Source organism: Eutrema salsugineum, unplaced genomic scaffold (assembly GCF_000478725.1).
Source record: "Eutrema salsugineum unplaced genomic scaffold, Eutsalg1_0 scaffold_5, whole genome shotgun sequence".
Classification (NCBI taxonomy): domain Eukaryota; kingdom Viridiplantae; phylum Streptophyta; class Magnoliopsida; order Brassicales; family Brassicaceae; genus Eutrema; species Eutrema salsugineum.
Genome location: NW_006256612.1, coordinates 12,276,610 through 12,296,365, shown reverse-complemented (window position 1 = coordinate 12,296,365; position 19,756 = coordinate 12,276,610). Strand labels below are relative to the sequence as shown.

Sequence of the window (19,756 nt, the reverse complement as noted above, 5' to 3'; positions counted from 1 at the left end):
TAAGTCATCACTGCAGGCAGGATCGAAAAAATATCATCCGTTAGTTGAGTCAATGTTACTAATAAGAGCAATCACGAATGATCCACACCACCTACAATCTCATACTTGTCCAACTTCCCTTGCATCTACCATCCTTAATATAGTTGACAAATGTAGATATTCAAATTGGGATTCTCACAACCACCCATTAATATATACATATACTTTCCACAATCAACATTGTATCGAAATTGATGAGACAAGAATACAAATGGGATGGCCTTAAAAGCATTTAGTATAAGAAAAGGGCTCATTTAATAGTAAACTAAGGAAATAAAGTTGGTATGCATTTAGTTCCCCATTGATATTTTATGTGACATGATGGAGCCAATACATAACTGTACCTTTCTTACTACCAGGACAACAAATTGATCAATGCCATCTAAAACAAAGCACGAGTTCACAAGAATTTTTTCTTTTCTTTTTTTGCTCATCTTCTTTTACTTTTTTTTCCTTCGCTCTAAGCTCACTTTCATATGGATTAACAACCTATACAGTACAAATTGTTTCGCATATATATATATATAATATATACTTATTTTATAAATTATAATCAGAAAAAAGAAAATTAGATGAATCAAAGGTTTATATTCACCTCATCGCAAAGAAAGAGTTCAGCTAAATAATTGCTTATCAAACAGCGAGTAATTAAAATATTGTTAGTCTTCGTGAAATTTAGTATCCTTGTCAACCTCACAATCTCACATAGATCAGTATACTATATTTATATATGTAAATAATACTTTTTGTGTTAACTATTTTCTCAAATACTCAAACTGTTTCGTTCTAGTACTATTCTTTAATTTCTTTCGCAAGGTTTACCATTTTTTTCTTCATAGAGTACTGATATCTTTTCAACGTATTTATTTTGAGGTAAAGGCAAACAAAAGTTTTGGTTCACAAGGGTAGTAATATAAATACCGAAAAATGTAAAACGTAAAAACATAACTGTTCATCTCATCTCTCCTCCCTCTCTCTCTCTCTCTATATATATATATATATATATATCGTTCTTCTCTCTTTCATATCGCCCTCTCCCTCTTTGTAGTTATCGAATATTATCTTTAAGAGTTTGAACGAGCTCATTATTCATTTTCTCTAACCTCTCAAAAAGAGAATCATAAGTAACAAGATCTCATCCAAGAGATTCAGTTTGGTGCACACACAAAGCTCGTATATATCGTACAACATTCTTCATGGCTCTTCGCTGCTTATTTCAATCTTCAACACCTTCTTCTTATCTCTCTAAGGTTTGTACTTTCTTCCTATATAATATTCTACTCTTCTTTTTGCTTGTTTCTATACAGTAAGGAAACAACAACAATTTACCTTATTTTTTATAAAATATTTGGGTTGGTTTGAAGCTCACTTGGCGTGTATTTGTTCATGAATAATACAGATCTGTGGATTTCGTATGCATGGGACCAAGGCAGCAGCTTCTGTTGTAGAAGAACATGTCTCGGAGATGGTGGGGACAGAACGGTAATATTACTTTCAATGTCGAATACAACATTTGTCCTTTGATTTTCATTCCCACCACATAAATTTACAAGAAAAACAAAATGGGGGAAAAAAGAAGAAAAGAAAGTAAAAAAAAAAACAAAGAGCAGATGCTGAAAGTGTACTTCTAGTATAATAATTTTGTGTGACTTCAATCTACCCGGTCAATGGTCCATCAGTATCATGGGTTCCCATTCTCTTTCAATATTGAGGTTCAAAATATGTTGTAATAAATAGGTAATCAAATTTTTGTGTTAGTAGTTTATTTCAGTAAATACACATCGCAGTATACTAGGCCTTCTAATTCTTTAAGAGGTTTATCTAAAAGAAAAAAATAGTTGCAATAAATTTTTGTGTTGAATATAAAAGAAATCTTTATATTATTGAAATTCAAAAGTCGAAATGCTAATGCAAATAAACGGAGAATATACTATTTGCATTATTTAACCACAAAAGTCACCGTTTCTTGTGTTGCAGTGAGTATGAGGAGTATGCTGATGTGGATTGGGACAACCTAGGATTCGGTCTTGTACGGACAGATTACATGTTCGCCACCAAAAGTTACAGAGAAGGAAACTTCCAAGAGGGTTGCCTTAGCCGTTACGGCAACATCGAACTCAACCCTGCAGCCGGAATTCTCAACTATGGCCAGGCAAAGCTTCAAAATCTCGTCCAAATTCACACATATTTCTCATATGCTAAAAGATTTTTTTGTGGAAGATTTTGCAGGGACTAATCGAGGGTATGAAAGCGTACAGAGGAGAAGACGGTAGGATTCTTCTGTTTCGTCCAGAGCTAAATGCGATGCGTATGAAGGAAGGAGCCGAGAGAATGTGTATGCATTCTCCTTCTGTTCAACAGTTTATGGAAGGTGTTAAGCAGACCGTTCTTGCAAACAGACGTTGGGTAAACACATTTCGATATCTTTTTAATTAGCTCCTCGAAGTGATCTTTTGTTTTTAGTTTTGTCTTAAAAGCTCTTTCCCATTAGGTTCCTCCTCCGGGCAAAGGCTCGCTGTATCTTAGACCGTTGTTGTTTGGAAGTGGACCAAGCTTAGGTGTGTCCGCAGCACTTGAGTACACCTTTCTTGTGTTTGGTTCTCCTGTTCAAAACTATTTTAAGGTCTAGCAGTGCCTATTCTTCTCCCTTCTTTTTAACCATGGAGATCGATCTCAATCTTGATCTTTGGCCTTGGATGTGGTTTCTTGTACAGGAAGGTACAGGGGCATTGAACCTCTACGTTGAGGAGGTGATTCCACGTGCCTATCGTGGAGGAACTGGTGCCGTAAAGGCAATTTCCAATTACGGTCCAGTAAGTTAAAAACACTCCTCATTTCGAATATGGTTTCAAGTGCTACTAAGGTGGTTTGTTCAAATTTGGGTGTTTTTTCCTTTTTCGTTTTCAAACTTGAGTGTTATTTTGGTAATGAACTGTGAAAGGTGCTTGAAGCGATGAGAAGAGCGAAAGCGAGAGGGTTTTCGGATGTTTTGTATCTTGATGCAGAAACTAAGAAGAACATAGAAGAAGTTTCTGCTTCTAATATATTTCTTGTGAAGGTAAAAAGGATATTCTTTTTTTTTTTAATAAAAAAGTTGAATGCTTCATTTTTTTTCTTTTTCTAGTGTAAAAATTGAAGTTTTCTTGAGTCTTTGCAGGGGAATACAATAGTGACTCCAGCTACAAACGGAACAATTCTTGGAGGGATCACACGAAAGAGCGTTATCGAAATCGCCCTTGATCTTGGTTACAAGGTTTGTTTCACTGCACATCCTCGTTCCTACAACTCTGTTTCCATTCTGGAAGCAAAACAGAGCATACACACACACTCAGTTTCTGGATAGCTTTATAACATAACAAATCAGACGAATACAGTTTAAATAAAACTAAATCACAGAAAACTTCACTTGATATCTAAGAAACAGAGTGTCTTCTGCTCTGTTTCTGCATTTTCCGACTCTGTAGCAATTCTTCTGCATATATACGAGTTTTAAAAAGTGTGTAACGGACAGGTGGAAGAAAGAAACGTTCCGGTAGAAGAACTGAAGGAAGCAGAAGAGGTTTTCTGCACTGGAACTGCCACTGGAGTTGCTTCTGTTGGAAGCATCACATTTCACAACTCAAGGTCTCTTCTTCTTCATCATCTTCTTCTTCTTATTCACATTCAAACATACATATGTATCTGACTAGAATTATAAATATCTTTTGATAAATTTTTCAGGATTGAGTACAACGTGGGAGATGGGATTGTTACGCAGCAACTTCGATCGATGCTTGTCGGAATACAAACTGGTTCTATCCAAGACACTAAGGATTGGGTTTTGCAGATTTGACTAATTTGAGAGAAAAACAATTTGGTTATGTTTGATGTATCAAAAGATTTAGAACATTATAAGTTATACCTATTACGACTTTCACAATTTATGTTAACATAGTTTGAATCCATTCATTTCTATACAGTAGTAGTATCGGATTAATGATGATCCTTGATCGTCATATCAAGCATATTAACAAAAAAAAAAAAAAAAACAAAATCGACTAAGCATGGCCCAAAAGTATGTAACTGAAATATTAAAATAGGCCCATAAGGCCCAAAATTACGTTATCGAAGAAGGTTTAGAAAACCCTATTCATGGCTTCAGTCAAAACGCCGCTACTAGTGTGTTCTCTTCATTCTCGAGAGCATATTAAAGAAGCGATTTTCGAGGGAACTAAACTTTATCGACAATGGCAGAACGTGGTGGTGAACGCGGCGGCGAACGCGGTGGCTTCGATCGTGGATTCGGTGGTCGCGGTGGCGGAAGAGGCGGTCCAAGAGGAGGCCGTGGACGACGTGGAGGACGGGCCAAGGAAGAGGAGAAATGGATTCCAGTGACCAAGCTTGGTCGTCTCGTGCAGTGCGGTAAAATCAAGCAGCTAGAACAAATCTACCTCCATTCTCTTCCTGTTAAGGAGTACCAGATCATCGATCTCCTCGTGGGACCATCGTTGAAGGACGAAGTGATGAAGATAATGCCTGTTCAGAAACAAACGAGAGCCGGTCAGAGAACAAGGTTCAAGGCCTTTGTTGTCGTTGGAGATGGTAATGGTCATGTTGGATTGGGAGTGAAATGCTCCAAGGAAGTGGCTACAGCTATTAGAGGAGGGATCATTCTCGCTAAGCTGTCTGTGATTCCAGTGAGAAGAGGGTATTGGGGTAATAAGATCGGGAAGCCACACACGGTGCCGTGCAAGGTGACTGGGAAATGTGGATCCGTCACTGTGAGGATGGTTCCAGCTCCGAGAGGTGCTGGTATTGTGGCGGCTAGGGTTCCGAAGAAGGTTTTACAGTTCGCTGGAATTGATGACGTCTTTACCTCCTCAAGGGGATCCACCAAAACCCTAGGGAACTTTGTCAAGGTCTCACCTTTATCCCTTTTTAGGAGAAATCAAATTAGCTTAATGAATTGAGAATCGTTCTAGGACTTCCTTTTAGTATGGCACTCAATCATTAGTTAACTTGCTTGCAAATGTTCCTCTTTGCTAAGCATGTGTTGTGATTAGAGTTTACTCTGCAACATTGTTAATGTCTGTTGTAGTTTACAAAGTGTCTAGCTTTGCGAGTTTTAAGCTTTAGTGATCCGTGAGCATAAATTGTGAAAATTCTTCCATGTCTAGCTCTCACTCTCAGGTTTTTCGTTTTGTTGACCCTGTTCTATGACTTTGAGATGTAGGCTCGAATTATCTAATTGCATTTTGAACACGTATATCGAACTGAGTGTTTTGCAAGATGGGCAGAGATGTTGATTGTCTTCAACTTATTTCACTTAACTAGAACCAGAATTTCTTGCCAGTTCTGATTAATATTTGTTGATGCACGCAGGCTACTTTCGATTGCCTTCAGAAGACATACGGGTTCCTGACACCTGAATTCTGGAAAGAGACTAGATTTGCTAAATCACCGTTCCAAGAATACACTGATCTCTTGGCAGCAAAGCCTGAGCCGAGCAACAAGGTTATCACCGAGGTTGAAGACCAAGTTTAGACTAACAATAATAACTCTCTTCTTGTTTCTCCTTCACGAATTAAGATCTTTTTTTTGTTGTTGTTGTTCGAAACCATGATTTTACTAGTAGTATAAGTTGCCGGTTTTCTTTGGAAATTTTCCGGTGAATCTTTCTTAATCGTTTTTTTACTTTTTTTTTTGGAGACGCCTAATCCCTTTGAATCATACCACTCAACGTCCTCACTTTTTGTTTGGTCGAATTACGGTTGCATATTCGCTTTTAGAAAATCAATATTGTGTTTGAACAAAAAAAGAATAAAATCAACATTGTAGAATCTTTTTTTTCTTGGCTAATTAGATTCGAGCATAAAAGTAGCTAAGATTCTATGGTTAGATACGACAAATCTTAGTGGAAATTTATCAAAGAAATGAGGTTCGTAGATAGTACTAGTATTGAACTAGGTTTGGTTGTTAAATATTGAATTGGAAAATAAATTATTATTATAAGGAAACGAATAGACTTTTGATTCGACGATATGGAAAGAGACATGTTAATAGTCAGCATCGGAGAAAAACAGTTGTTATCAGATAAATGATGCTCAAACTCTGACGTCGCTGTCAATCCCCACTACCTCTCGTATTTAATATTTATCTCCCAATTCCATAATTTGAAAGAAAAAAAGAGAGTGAATGTGATTGTAAATTCAAAGCTTAAGATCTTTACATATACAATATTCTGCAAGAAGAGTATTGAACAAAGTAGTAAATAGTAATAGACGAAGAAGACGTTGAAAAGACGATATGGAGAAGGACATGGAAAGAAAGTTGTTATCCGACAAAAACCTCTGCATCTGACGTGGTTATCACTTGTCGAGTTTATCCCCTCAATCTCTGGAGCCATCCTTAAAAGGAAATTTATCTTGAAAATAACCCATCTTACTGTATGGCACAAAGAAAAGGGGCTTGATAATCCCCAGACAACGCAGTTGATGAGAATTTTGACTATTTTTTATTTTCTTTTACTGAAATTTGCCATCCATAAACTATAATGTGTATACACTAAACAACAAGATTAATATCATTGGTAAATGGCCAAACCAATAAATTTTCACTTAAATAAATAACAGTTGCTATGTTCTTTTTGTCTAACTACAAAATTTGGGGTCTAAGGGTCATACTTTTTTTTTTTACTATCTCCTTAAATAGCACCTTTTTTCATGGAGAACCAGTTAATAAAAAAAAAACAGATTGAAACGACATTCATCGTTAACTTGTATCATAAGTTATTTAGGGTCTTGGCTAATGTTTGAAGATACACCACATATTTATGTAATTCTGTGCAGAAGGAAAATAGTGCTGGAGTCCCAAAACAAAAAAAAAGAAAAAAAAAAAAGAAAGAAAGAAAAAGTAGTGCTTACTATAAAATAATCCCCTAAAATAATTTACGATTCAAAAATAGGAATTTTCGTTTGAAGATATTATACACCACAAAAAAAATTTCTATCACTTTCGTTACTTACCCCCATTAAAACGAAACAAGAACAAAGCTCCGTTGATTTCGTTAAATTCTAGTCCCAGAAAGACACGTCTAGATCTGATCAGATAGATAGACACAAGTGACGAAGCAAAGGAAAATTATAATAATAACACAAGAAAACAAGATAAGAACTCTTAGCAATTTCCCCACTTTGAAAAAAAAAGAAAGAAAGAAAGAAAATAAAAATGGAAACAAAACCAAACACAACGATTTGCCAAGATAAAAGCAGCCACTTCACATAAGCTTCGCAATCACTTACGTGTTGGATGGATACTTAATTTGACACTGTACTTTGTGTTTTTCTTCACCTTTTCTCTTCTGTGTACATCATTATTCACTCAAGAAATTTCTCTCTTTGTATTATATCAATAAGATCATATCTCACAATCAAAAACAAAAGGCTCTGCAGTTGTGAAGAAGATGATCAAAGCAATCTCATCTCTGCGCAAAAGTCTGGTTCTACCTCTTCACTCGCATATTCGTACGGTATAAACTGGAAATATTGTTCTTACAATCTAATGATTCTATCTAGACAAAACTCAAATCTCAGATGCAAAACATTTGTGAGAATGAGAATGTTTTTATTTTTTTCTTTTCTCTAATGAACAGCTACAAACTTTCTCTAAGCACAACGCACAAGCTGCATCAGCCTTGCGGGAAGAGCGTAAGAAACCTGTTTATCGGTAATTTCGGTTCCAAGTCATATTAAAAATAACATCTTTTACATTTAGAAAGCTCTGTTTTCACAATTGTTGTTTCGTATTATATATAGAGATGATGAGTATGCGGATATAGATTGGGATAATCTCGGGTTTGGTCTAACACCAGCTGATTACATGTACGTCATGAAATGCTCAAAAGACTGCGAATTCACTGAAGGAGAACTTAGTCCCTATGGGAATATTCAGCTAAGTCCTTCTGCTGGAGTTTTAAACTATGGACAGGCAAGCTTCTTGTAAACCCTCAAGTTAATTTTTTACTGAAAAAAAAAATGTTTCTTGATTTGTCTCTGAATTATCTTGATCAATGGAGGTTTTGGGGATATTCACAGGCGATATATGAAGGTACAAAAGCATACAGGAAAGAAAATGGAGAGCTTCTTCTTTTTCGTCCGGAACACAACGCTATCCGAATGAAACTTGGCGCTGAAAGAATGCTCATGCCTTCTCCTTCGGTTGATCAGTTTGTTCATGCAGTTAAACAAATCGCTTTTGCAAACAAACGTTGGGTAAAAAACTGCTTTCATGTAACAAATATTATAATCTTCTGAATAAGGTTTCTTTTGGGATATGATCCATGGTGTGTTTTTGTTCAGGTTCCTCCTTCAGGGAAAGGATCTTTATACATAAGGCCTCTTTTGATGGGAAGTGGTCCAATTCTTGGGTTAGCACCTGCACCTGAATATACATTTATTGTCTATGCATCTCCAGTTGGTAACTACTTCAAGGTTAATATATGTACAATCCTCTGTTTCTCTTCTTGTTTTGAGATTTTTTCCTCAGTGGCAATTGAACGATCGGCAAAAAATCTTTCTCTACTGGTTTATAGGAAGGTATCGCTGCTCTTAACCTCCATGTCGAGGAAGAGTACGTCCGGGCAGCTCCTGGTGGAGCTGGAGGCGTCAAAAGCATCACAAATTATGCCCCAGTAAGTGTTGAACCCACCTGGTTTCAAAGATGAGAGGCAATTAAAAGAGTTTTGTTTAATAAATTCATGTGTGTATACAGGTTTTGAAAGCACTGAGCAGAGCCAAGAGTAAGGGGTTTTCAGACGTTCTCTATCTCGACTCTGTCAAGAAGAAGTATCTTGAGGAGGCTTCTTCTTGCAACGTCTTTGTTGTAAAGGTACATATATATATGTTTTGTGGTGTTTCCAGTAAGGACTGTAAATTCTCTTTGCTGTATATTGATATAACTACTTCAGGGTCGGACAATCTCAACTCCTGCAACTAATGGAACAATTCTCGAGGGGATTACTCGGAAAAGTGTGATGGAGATCGCGAGTGATCAAGGTTATCAGGTAATGACAAATCAAAACTAACTGTTTACCTACAAAAAAAAAAACAACAAATATACTCAGATAAGTTTCACACCTGAGCTATGATTAGGTAGAAGAGAAGGCAGTTCATGTGGATGAAGTAATGGATGCAGATGAAGTTTTCTGCACTGGAACTGCTGTAGGAGTTGCTCCTGTGGGCACTATAACATATCAGGACAAAAGGTAAAAAGAAAAAAAACTCACAATGCCCTGGATCAAGTTTTACTAACAACCTTAAGCAAAGATTTGGGCTCTGATGTAATATTTATGGAAACATTCAGAGCAGAGTATAAAACAGGGGATGAATCTGTCTGCCAGAGACTACGTTCGGTACTCGTCGGTATCCAGACAGGATTAATTAAAGATACCAAGGGATGGGTCACATGTGTCAACTGAGAAATCAACCTTTTGCCACGACAGAGATAACTCTGCATTTTAAGATGTGCATACACAACACAACAATGAAGAACACTTGTGTAAAAATCTATATATAAGACAGAAACAGAAAGCTCTTTTGCTCCTTTCTCACAAAACTATGGAAAAAAACAACAAATTCCCTACTTTGTACACAATAACCGAGCATCGTATCATTTCCGCCTGCAGACACTATAAAATTCACATTTCAAATTAGCAGGTAGAACTGTATATGTTTCCACTTTAAAAATTGTAACTCTAATTACAAACACTCTTTCTTCCGGAGTCTCACAAATCCTATTTCACCACATGCTCTTTTGGAGCTGGAATGAAATGGCTTCTTCAAGTATCTATGTTCGTTTGTATATTTCAGCAAATCCCGGGGAATAACGATTTGGTGAAGCACTGGGACAGGATTTCACCTGAAGTTCTTGACTAGATTTACTTCTCCGAAACGACCATATTGCTTCTGCTTTGAGATTCTCTTTCTCTGGTTTCAGTTGTTCAGAAACTGGTAACTCCTGATCTGAGCAAGGGGGGCTGCATCCATCTTTGCTCGACTCCTGAGAACACGATGGTATCTGAGAGTATGCAGCTTTCAAGTTGCTATGTAACTCTTCCATCTTTCCTGTGATCTCATCTTCTCTGTCCATAGCGATAAGAACCTGAAAAATAAACTCACCCGTCAAGATCCCAAGAAGATGCAAATTTAAGGTTATGAACAAAAATGAGTGATTTTATACACCTCGGCTGGATATTTCTGAAATATGGGAGCAAACCTCTGCCGGCAATACTCACTAAATAGAAGAGTGAGAAGAATTAATGGAATGGTGAAACCTGAAGCAACCGTTGACAGCTTTAAACCGAAAAATCCCAGAGCTATAACTTGCGACAAGATCAGTGAAAAGATTGTCGTATTGTGAAAAACAGGCCAATATTGTCCACCACTTTCATATTTTGTAATATAGACGTTGATTATCTGCAAAAAAAAAAAAACTTCGTCAGGTTAAAAGTCTGTCCTAATAACACAAACACATTGATCACATTTACAGGAGCCAAGTACTAAAAAGAAATTGACATCTCAAAGGCGAAGAACGTAAAAAAAAGCAGCTTATGCAGATCTCAGAGTAACGAAAAGTTAAAGCTTCAGAAAGACAACGAGGACAGCTGATAACACAGGAGGAACGTACCTGATTTTTGTATATAAGATATGCGAGAAAAAAGTAGATCAGCAGGAACGGCAGTATTAGAGGCGCTATGACTGAATTGGTGAAACCGAGGAGCCCGAACAAAAGTAGTCGTGGAATTTCCCTATGGTAAGGAAACCTAAGTGTTTCATATGAGTCCTCCTTGTTCTTAACAATAAATCTTGCAATCAGATTCCATATAAGACCCACAGGTTGCATGATTTCACATGCCAAACCAGCCCAACCAGACGTGAAACAGTAGGTCATGAAGAAGCCAGCCTGCACACAGTCAATGATTGGCCATGTTCAGAATCGAAAATGCTATATGAAGAGCCGTGTGCATTGTAAATATGGAAAATAACAAAGCAACAAGAAAATCTCAATTCCAGTATGAGAATAATACAGTGTGTGCAATCTCAATAGCCAATATTGAGATACATCGTTTACAATCGGATGGGGAGTAACAAAAATCTTAAATAAACTGTGAATGGGAACAAAAGTCAAGGTAAAAGATGCAGAGAGAGAGAGAGAGAGAGAGAGAGAGAGAGAGAGAGAGAGCTCACTGCTAATGCACAAATGAAACCAGGGAATGTACACGTGACGGTAGAAACTTCTAACATATAGAAAGGAAAAAAAAATTGAATACACCCATAAGTGTAAAACGAAGTGAAAGTTACCTGTGTTGGAACTGCTGTGGCAAGTTGTGCAGGTAACTCCTTCACACTAGAGAAGACGCTTAACTGCCTGATAACAGAGCCGGAAAGGATATTGACGAAGAACACATTCCAGATGGTGAAGTATAAAATTTTGATACATGCACTTTTCTTTCTAATACTCCGAGAAATACATCCCTCCAAGGTTGAAAAGTACATCATCAATGGTGGAACGGCATAAAAGAATAGAACTAATATCACACTTGGTAAGTACCCTGTGATGACCTGGTTCAGAAAGCTCCTTCTGCAAATGGTTTATAAATGGGATGATTAGATTAGAAGATAATTAAAACAAATCCATTACACCGACTTTAAATGCCTCGCAGTTTTTTTTCCGGGCTTTTAAATTTAGAAAAAATCTCGCTAAGCATCTTGCATTCTTCTAAAAGCAATGTAGATACACCTACTTTTCGGTGCCAAATCTAAGTCATGTTAAGTAGAATATGAACAAGAACCTTGTATTACTGAGTACACGAGTAAGGAAACTGCTGGATACTCACTTATTCAAGAGGTCTCGTAGAAAAGGAAAGTTCTTAGATAGCGTTTTTAATTGAGTCAGCCCCTGAATGCCGGTAACAGGAAGAAGAAACACAAACATGAAGGCAACAGCACCAACAAGGGTTGCTATTTTTCGCATCCAAAGTTGGCGATAAGGTACTTTGAGATTCTTCCAGTAAACATCATGAGGCTCTGGAGCTAAATCTGCCACCCATAACATAGGATTTGATGTTTGAAGAACCTCCGAAACAACAAGAGCATCATAACGAGTCTTGAAAAACACAAAAGCAACGGGACGTTCCTGCAGATGAGCAGAAAAGTTTAAGTCTTACATACATATTTCAAGCACTGATACTTTAAAGCTCTCACACAAGACTAGGAAACCAGAATATGTGTCAAGATTATCAAGCTATATGGTTAATCATTAAACATGGTTTACAAAGGCAGTCATGCTTCTAGTGAAAAAAATCTAGATTTTAAAATCACTGTATCACCTGAAGCTTAGGTCTCGAATGCAGATATTTTTCCTTTGGTTTTGGCTTTTAAAAGTATGAAACTCTTTGTATCACTTAACCAAGGTCCATTCAACTTCTCAATTTGCTTTTTCTGAATCTTTCAGGTTCAGGTGTAAAACATGCAACAGCTAGAAACCACACATGCGTAGATAATGTAAAGTACAAAGTTCACCTATCAAAGACAAAAGAATTCCTTACTTCCTCCGTCGTAGTCAAAGTCAACTCACCAAGCTCCAGTTTTTTTACACTGTCTGCCTCGGTGGAGATGATTTGAAAAGAATTTGTGGGTGCAGGTCCTCCACAAAAGTTGCATGACTTCAAACTCGGATTACATCTTACATCAGGAGAAACATGTTTTATAGCCTGACACATCCTCTCCGCATCATGCTGATATAGAAAATTGACACAGTTAATATTAGAATCAAAAAGGAACTCAATTGTGCTCCAAAATGCACACACCATCCACATATCGTTTACGAAATTTCTGTCATTCGAAATGCAGATAGAGAACCAACAAGAAACTGATGTAATATCAAAATAACCTCAATATCATGAGCTACTTATAAAAATCTTACGATAAGCCAAAAGCAAAATTTGTACTCCAACAATGTGCATTATCAAAATTATAATTCCCTAGAACTTACTATGATTTTAACAGATACAGGAAAAACAAATTAAATCTTTTTAACGATAATTCGTTCTGTTAATTCATCAATCTTTGATGACATTTTCAAAAGAAGAAACATTCGTGACATCCAAAAAACAGTGTAAGTAGTGTTATCTGACCCCCAAAAAAGGAACTAGTGTTATAGTGAAAATTTTCAAAAGAAAAAGAAACATGTCGACTTGAAAGCTTCAAAAAGGTTAAATCACTTTCTGGGACAGAGAGCAATAACAGCTTTCTTTTTCTATTCTATGAGAGTTCTATTCTGCTAAGGTCAATCACGAAGTGGTATTTGCTGAATGATATATTCCTAATCCGACAGTAAACAAAATAAAAAGACAAGTGACTGATAATAAGTCAATATGTTGCAAGAATAACTAAAAAAAACGCATACCAGCAATCTTTGAATGATGCCATCACGGTAGACCATTAGGTGCGACAAATAGCTTGGTCCATAGTAATTTGTGAAGTATTTGGTCACTGTTTCACTGTACGATTGGTCAGGAGACTGAGGAACAGCACGCATAAGTACGGTAAAATGACTTGGCTTTGAGGCAGATCCAGTAATAAATGCAAGCCTCTTTTTGGCTATGGACTTATACTCCTACATCGGCGAAATACGTGTAAACAGAGTGAGAGTGTGAAAAAAACGATGAGGAGACGATGGAACAAAGAGAAACAGTATGCGTGGCATGGACCAGGGTATGAGATCCTTACAAAGTAAAGAAGAGCACATGCCGCAGAGGATATGATGTACAATGAGAGACAATGAACCCACAGCCTGGAAACAAAAAGAGCAATCTAGAATCAGCCCTTTGCTTTCTTTTGTACAGATTTCTAGCAACATATCACTTTAAGAAAGCTAGTGTGAAATGCCACCAATAATTTCCTGCAAAGAGAAATATAGGCTACGCATATTATCTGGCAATATAAGTGGAGCTATGTCAACATTACCATCTTGAGCGTTGATGAAGGTTCTCAATTGTGAAAATTCCCAATGACTCCAGATGGACATCCTTGTGCGCCATCTTTTGTCCATAATAGTTAACGGGCAGAACAAAGGCAATGCCAACGACAGCAACGATTGAGAAAATACGAATGCTGCAGAGTTAACAAAGAAAAAAGAAGTTAAACTAACTGTGAGAGAAGGACACATTCGCAAACACCGCAGAGAAATAAAAAAAGTGCTGAAACATAGAAGCAGAAGAAAACACAATGCTAATCTATTCCATTAGAGTAAAGAAAAAGAAAAGCATGTTTTTGGTGAAGTATCATTAACCTGCAAATGACCATCCTGATGAAAACCACAGCATCAAGACCAGCAGAAGCCAACATCTCGTCCTCAGTAGTTTCCCAAGCTTTTACGAGCCAACTTGGAGAAGGTGCAAACCTCTCATACCAAAGAGGATCATGACGCTTAACTCTTCCACCAGAAAGCATTCGGCCAAAGTAAACACAATAGTTGGCTGGCTGTTTTCTTAGTATGGAATAAAGCGATACAAGCACTACGCATATCGCTATGTTTATCCCAGCAGACGTTAAAAGTGCTGAGATATCCATGTCACTTTTAGCTCAAACCCTGTCTTCGCTAAATAATGAAGGCAGAGAAGAACATAATAGCTGTTCAAATTCCAAGGGCAACAAGAACTTAGGTCGTCAAAAAATCTGTAAGGAAAAGCACGAGTGTGAAAGAGATAAGAAAAAGTTTTCCAAGTCTTGCAATTCAAAACTCGAAATATCTTGGATGCTTAAACAGGCATGAAGCAAGTGGTAATGCTGAAACATAGAAAACTAGCAACCAGAGGCATGATCCCATTTTTTTACTCCAACATATAAGTTATGATCAAGGAATAATCTCAAAAAAAGCTGCACAAGTAACGTGAACAAGGGATGGAAAATAGACTAAAATCCTCCCAAGTTGGAGCAACCCAAGATGGAATCAAAATAAATCCACTCTTACAGTTGCGGTAGATGTTAAGTAGATAAGATACGATTTTAACCCAATCTTCCTCTATGATGAACTATCAAGACCCAAAATTTCCATAGAAACAGAAAATACTATGAAAAGGAGAATCCAATTAGACTAAAGCCAGAGAAAACACACAGTATTTGATTCCCGCGGAGAACAACAATCGAAATATGAAACCCGAGCGGAACCAAAGCCCAGATTATGAGATTCGATCAAAACAAAATTGCAAATAATTCGGAGGAAATTTACCCAGAAAGTTAAAACGAAAAAGACCCTGACTTACATGGAAAAAGAGCCAACACTTTGCTTTGACTTGAAAGAAAGCCAAAACCCGAAGAATCAGAGAAACCCCCTTCAAGTATTCGCTCGGTGAAGAAGAGAAATCCCGATGTTCCTTATAACCGAATCCCGCGGAGAGTTCGCCTTGAGGTTCGAAAACTTTGCAATATGCAAATAAAATCGACAAATTCAAAGAATTAAAAAAAAAAAAAGCAAAAAGAGAGATAATTATTAGGTGAAAGATATTATTTATTCGGTGAGGGAGATAATAATCATTTAAACGGAAAGATAACAGAAAAAAATCATAAAACCCAAAAAAAAAATATATATTTATACGATGAATTCCACGTTGTGTGACGTGGCAAAACCAGACTGGTCGAGACTAAATCTCACCTCGCCAAAGTCTTACGAGCGGGTGATAACGACTACCATGTCGGCGATTTGATAACCGTTCGATCTTCTCTATCTGATAAGATTATGACACGTGGAATTTCACACCAGCAGTTAAAACGGTTTTGCCCGGGAAAAATAAAAGGTAGCATGTATTAATCCGCGTGGTGAGAGTGTGCTGTGTGAGACCCATGACAAAGACCAGTTTTAGCATATTAAATATTCCATTAACAGACTATTGATTAGACATGCTTTCCGCGGAATGCATTATGCATATATACCACATGCTTCATACCATATTCATATAACCGGTTGGCTTTAGATGAAAACCGGTTGGCTTAGATGAAAATCTATACCCGGTATGCTCAGATTGATATATTTATCCTTTTTCTTTTTATGATACTACAGTAGAATTCTCTAACTAGGAAGATGGAACTCTTATGATATTTTTTATTAAAAAAATTAGCCAAAATTTAATTTAGGCTTCATTCTTCATCCTTTTTACTGAATTATATCTATCTCACCAGTCTCCATTCTCCAACAAAAGCAAAACAAGAAACAAGCTTCATTTTGAACCCATCGTTTGTTACATTCACTTGGATAACGTAAAAGTATGTATTCTGAATTTCTGAAACCATATTTAATAAATGCATTCTTCGTTGATAAATTAAAAAACAACAACAACTGAGAATCCAAATCATTCTGTTTTTTTTTTATATATAAAATAATAATAATAATAACATGGAAGAACAGATATGATACTTAGGACCAAAGCCATCTTCTATACAAACTCTCTGTAGATTTTCCTCCTTGAAGTACTAGAGCTCTGGTTTCAATCGACCTACGGTAAGAAGGAAATATCGATGACAAAAGTAAAAAGAAAAGACAGAGAGATGAGAGAAGCAAGTTTGTGTAGCTTTAGTTACCATTAGGTGAGAAACTGGACATAGTCGATGGATTTGAGACGAACCCCATTTGATAGAGGCTTTGTAGTTCACTCTCTAGCGTTGTCTGCACGTTTGAGATATAAAGAAATGTGTTAAGAAAATTTTACAAGTTGATGCCAAAAGCATGAAATATTGTTTCTGCTGTTGCTTGCCTGAGGTAATGGGTGGTATTGTGGATTTGCGGTGGTAGAAATGTTTGGTATCGTCCCTTGAAAACCGGTGAAAGGATTCAGCCCGAGCGTAGGAGTGTTTCTGTCTCTTGATTGAAGAAGCTGAAAGGAGATAATGGCAGGTTTAGTTAGTACACTACTCAATCATAACTTGCAGGCTATCATTTTCATTGTGAAGTTTTAGTTCGATCTCTTACATCTTTGGCGAGAATCCTGTCTATATCAACGTTCAGTTCCGGATTCACCGTCGCAAGTTTCATAGACAAAAACTGGAGAAGCATCGTGACACAGAAACATCAGAATGAAAATTCAGACCATACTAACTTAAGCGTTTCAAGAATCTCACATTATTGGGGATATTCATTCTTACCTCAACTTGTTGTTGCAATGACTGAACATAGTTGATGATTTCATCGAGCATAACTGCTTTCCCGGTGATCTAGTTGAACAATTATCAGCAACGAAAAAAGACCTTCAGCAAAATTTTACTCGGAAATCAAAGCAAGTTAAACTGGTAAAAGCCACCTTTTGAGTCCAGTACCTTGTTGCATCCCGGAACAAGCTCTTGAAGCAATCTCATCCTTTCGCTGATCTTTTCTCTTCTAACCTTCAAACAACAAACGAAACAGCAAACTTCTCAAAACCAGTGACTGGCAGAAAACAAAGAGCAAATTCCAACAAACAATAATATATATCGGCAAAAGAGTCATTTACCCTTTCTGCGAGACTGTGGCTATTAGTGGCTTGGCCTCTTCTTGCCCTCATATGAATGTAGTTTTCTTTTGGTGCTTCTTCGCTCTGTGAGCTCTCCTTGTTCATCGTCTCTTTACTCTGATCATTTTTGTGTTTCTTCTGGCTCTGATCACTTCCCCTTTGAGGGTCTTCTTGAAATTCCTCCACAGCTTTCTGCCAATTTAAAAAAACGCTAACTTGTCTCAGCATCAAAACGCTTCCTTCAGTAGTGTCTCTCTCTCTTTCTAATTGCTCTCATTTGATGAGATGATCAAACCATAGAAACACCTAATGCTACCAAAACCAAGTTTACCTTGTTCCGTTGTGATTCGGCTTCGGGTTGCCTTCTTTTTCTGGTTGGGGAAGCACCAAGAACACCATCATCTGAAACCTGATGATGATCCTCATGAGACTCTCCAGCTCTGATCAATCTTCCAACATTTTCCCCTTTCTTGTCTGAACCAAGAAAATGACCGATTTGACCACCACCACCACAATCACCAAACGGAACAAGACTCGCAGGCATGTCCGGATAACCCGAACCCGAACTGGGTGGGTAATGAGAGAAGCAACTCATCCCTGGATTGTCCATCGCCATTGAAGGGTAATGGGAGCTTGAGAAGCCACCACCATTGACAACTGGATCCCAATCTGCAGAAGAGAAGAAAGGATCTGCCTTTGCATACAAGGGCACTGATGTAATTCCAACTCTTGAGATCCCACTCTCATCATCTCCATGCTTAAACCTCATCTCATCTTCATTACTCTCTCCACCCATTCCTCTGATTCAACACACCCAAAAGAAAATTTCCAATTTCAAAACTTGGTTTGCTAGTTTGCAAGCCTTGACAAAGGAACTTGAACCAGTTTGCAGGTTTTATACAGTGGAGAAAGAGAGAAGAAATAAAAAAAAATTAAAAGATAAAAAGAAAAGAAAAACAAATCAACAGAGCATCAAATCTAATGTAGCAGAAGCAAGTCACAATTTCTTTTAGGAAAGAGAAGAGAAAGAGAACCCTAGGATAAATGCTTATTCGTACTCAAGTCAAGCGAAGAAAAAAAAAATTAATTAAAGAGAACAATAGACTTATCATAGACAACGAAAGCTGAGAACTTTCAGAGCATAAAGTGGTAACAAGCAATGGATTTAGCTAAGTTACAGCTCACAGGAGCTTAACAAAAGAAAAGAAGAAGAAAAAAAAAAGGAAAAGTAGATTCGCTTTTAAGAGTGTGAGAGAGCAAAGTCACTGTCTCTTCAGCTTGAAGAGGGAGAGAAAATATAAGATTTGGCCTTTCACAGACAAAAACCAAGATGAATTATGTAAGCTTGAGAGATCAGAGAAGCAAGAATTTGGAATTTAAAATGAAGGAAATTGACACAACCCCTTTGGATAGCATCAAGTTGTTAATAGGATCAGAGAAGCAATAATTTGGGAATTAATAAATGGAAGGAAGTTGATTGAGACAAACCCTGTTTGAGATACTCCAAGATTGTGGTGCCCTTCGAAAGAGTACAAAAGAAGAATCAAATTCTTAGGTGGAGAATTTACATTTTACAGTAAACCCTAAATCAGATAAATAAGGGAAGAGATAGTACACTCGATTGAAAGAGTATCAAATGCTGTTTTTGCTTAAATTGGGGAGAATGAAGAATTTAAAGGAAAAACAAAAAAAAAATGAAATAAACAAAACGAGAGATTCACAAGTTTGGTACTTGAACAAACAAGAAAGCAAGCATCAAGTTCCAACCTTTATAGAATCAAAGAAACAGTAATAATAATTGTGTTTAATGACAATGAAAGACCTAGAGAAAGAGAGAGATAGAGCTGTTGAAATTAACACTAAACAGAGGAGACATAATATGATTATTAAAACAAAGACAGAACAACTACTGCCAACTGCTTTATTTGCTCTTCTCTTTCTCATTATTACACAACCTAATCTACCTCTTTAGCATGTCTAACTTTTTTTTTCCCTTTTTAATAAATACATGTCTTAACTTTAACACCTTGTAAAATTACAGTAATTTACCCTCTGGGGTTTTTCACTATTTTACACGAGAAAAACATACACCACGTTGTAATCAAATGTATATTTACTGTTGAATTCTGTTAAGTAATTAACCCTAAAGACATTTTAGTTTTGTAAATTTACCAAGTTTTGTCAATCAACTTCTCAAAC

At 36.9% G+C, this 19,756-nt stretch overlaps 5 protein-coding genes across 7 annotated transcripts; 3 read left to right on the top strand and 2 right to left on the bottom strand.

Annotated features, from left to right (window-relative positions):
• The first annotated feature begins 1,046 nt into the window (after nt 1-1,046).
• LOC18993866 (branched-chain-amino-acid aminotransferase 1, mitochondrial) lies at nt 1,047-3,954 on the top strand. The gene is made up of 10 exons (XM_006417436.2): nt 1,047-1,289; nt 1,439-1,521; nt 2,017-2,191; nt 2,269-2,445; nt 2,531-2,662; nt 2,754-2,852; nt 2,981-3,097; nt 3,197-3,292; nt 3,551-3,663; nt 3,760-3,954. The coding sequence occupies exons 1-10, from the start codon at nt 1,236-1,238 to the stop codon at nt 3,869-3,871; spliced, it is 1,158 nt and encodes a 385-aa protein (XP_006417499.1). The 5' UTR covers nt 1,047-1,235; the 3' UTR covers nt 3,872-3,954.
• Nucleotides 3,955-4,195: 241 nt separating this feature from the next.
• Nucleotides 4,196-5,712, top strand: LOC18993864 (40S ribosomal protein S2-4). Its single transcript, XM_006417435.2, has 2 exons — nt 4,196-4,937; nt 5,401-5,712. The coding sequence occupies exons 1-2, from the start codon at nt 4,266-4,268 to the stop codon at nt 5,560-5,562; spliced, it is 834 nt and encodes a 277-aa protein (XP_006417498.1). The 5' UTR covers nt 4,196-4,265; the 3' UTR covers nt 5,563-5,712.
• A 1,503-nt stretch (nt 5,713-7,215) lies between these two features.
• On the top strand, nt 7,216-9,630 carry LOC18993865 (branched-chain-amino-acid aminotransferase 2, chloroplastic). Its single transcript, XM_006417433.2, has 10 exons — nt 7,216-7,546; nt 7,670-7,743; nt 7,833-8,004; nt 8,112-8,288; nt 8,376-8,507; nt 8,609-8,707; nt 8,788-8,904; nt 8,984-9,079; nt 9,168-9,280; nt 9,379-9,630. Exons 1-10 carry the CDS (start codon nt 7,481-7,483, stop codon nt 9,491-9,493), a joined length of 1,161 nt encoding a protein of 386 aa, XP_006417496.1. The 5' UTR covers nt 7,216-7,480; the 3' UTR covers nt 9,494-9,630.
• A 130-nt stretch (nt 9,631-9,760) lies between these two features.
• Nucleotides 9,761-15,549, bottom strand: LOC18993863 (CSC1-like protein At1g10090). Of its 3 annotated transcripts, none has more exons than XM_006417434.2 (11): nt 15,341-15,549; nt 14,368-14,753; nt 14,043-14,189; nt 13,806-13,869; nt 13,483-13,692; nt 12,623-12,811; nt 11,912-12,210; nt 11,376-11,655; nt 10,702-10,977; nt 10,257-10,490; nt 9,761-10,176 (listed from the first exon to the last, which is right to left on the bottom strand). In XM_006417434.2, the coding sequence occupies exons 2-11, from the start codon at nt 14,646-14,648 to the stop codon at nt 9,862-9,864; spliced, it is 2,295 nt and encodes a 764-aa protein (XP_006417497.1). In that variant the 5' UTR covers nt 14,649-14,753; nt 15,341-15,549; the 3' UTR covers nt 9,761-9,861. The 3 variants fall into 3 exon arrangements, with proteins under 3 accessions (XP_006417497.1, XP_024007810.1, XP_024007809.1); XM_024152042.1 differs by having other exon boundaries at nt 14,368-14,708; XM_024152041.1 differs by lacking the exon at nt 15,341-15,549 and adding an exon at nt 15,049-15,232.
• An 802-nt stretch (nt 15,550-16,351) lies between these two features.
• Nucleotides 16,352-18,955, bottom strand: LOC18993862 (transcription factor bHLH74). Its single transcript, XM_006417432.2, has 8 exons — nt 17,889-18,955; nt 17,558-17,749; nt 17,385-17,450; nt 17,214-17,282; nt 17,041-17,112; nt 16,826-16,945; nt 16,653-16,737; nt 16,352-16,567 (listed from the first exon to the last, which is right to left on the bottom strand). Exons 1-8 carry the CDS (start codon nt 18,351-18,353, stop codon nt 16,545-16,547), a joined length of 1,092 nt encoding a protein of 363 aa, XP_006417495.1. The 5' UTR covers nt 18,354-18,955; the 3' UTR covers nt 16,352-16,544.
• Nucleotides 18,956-19,756: the final 801 nt, after the last annotated feature.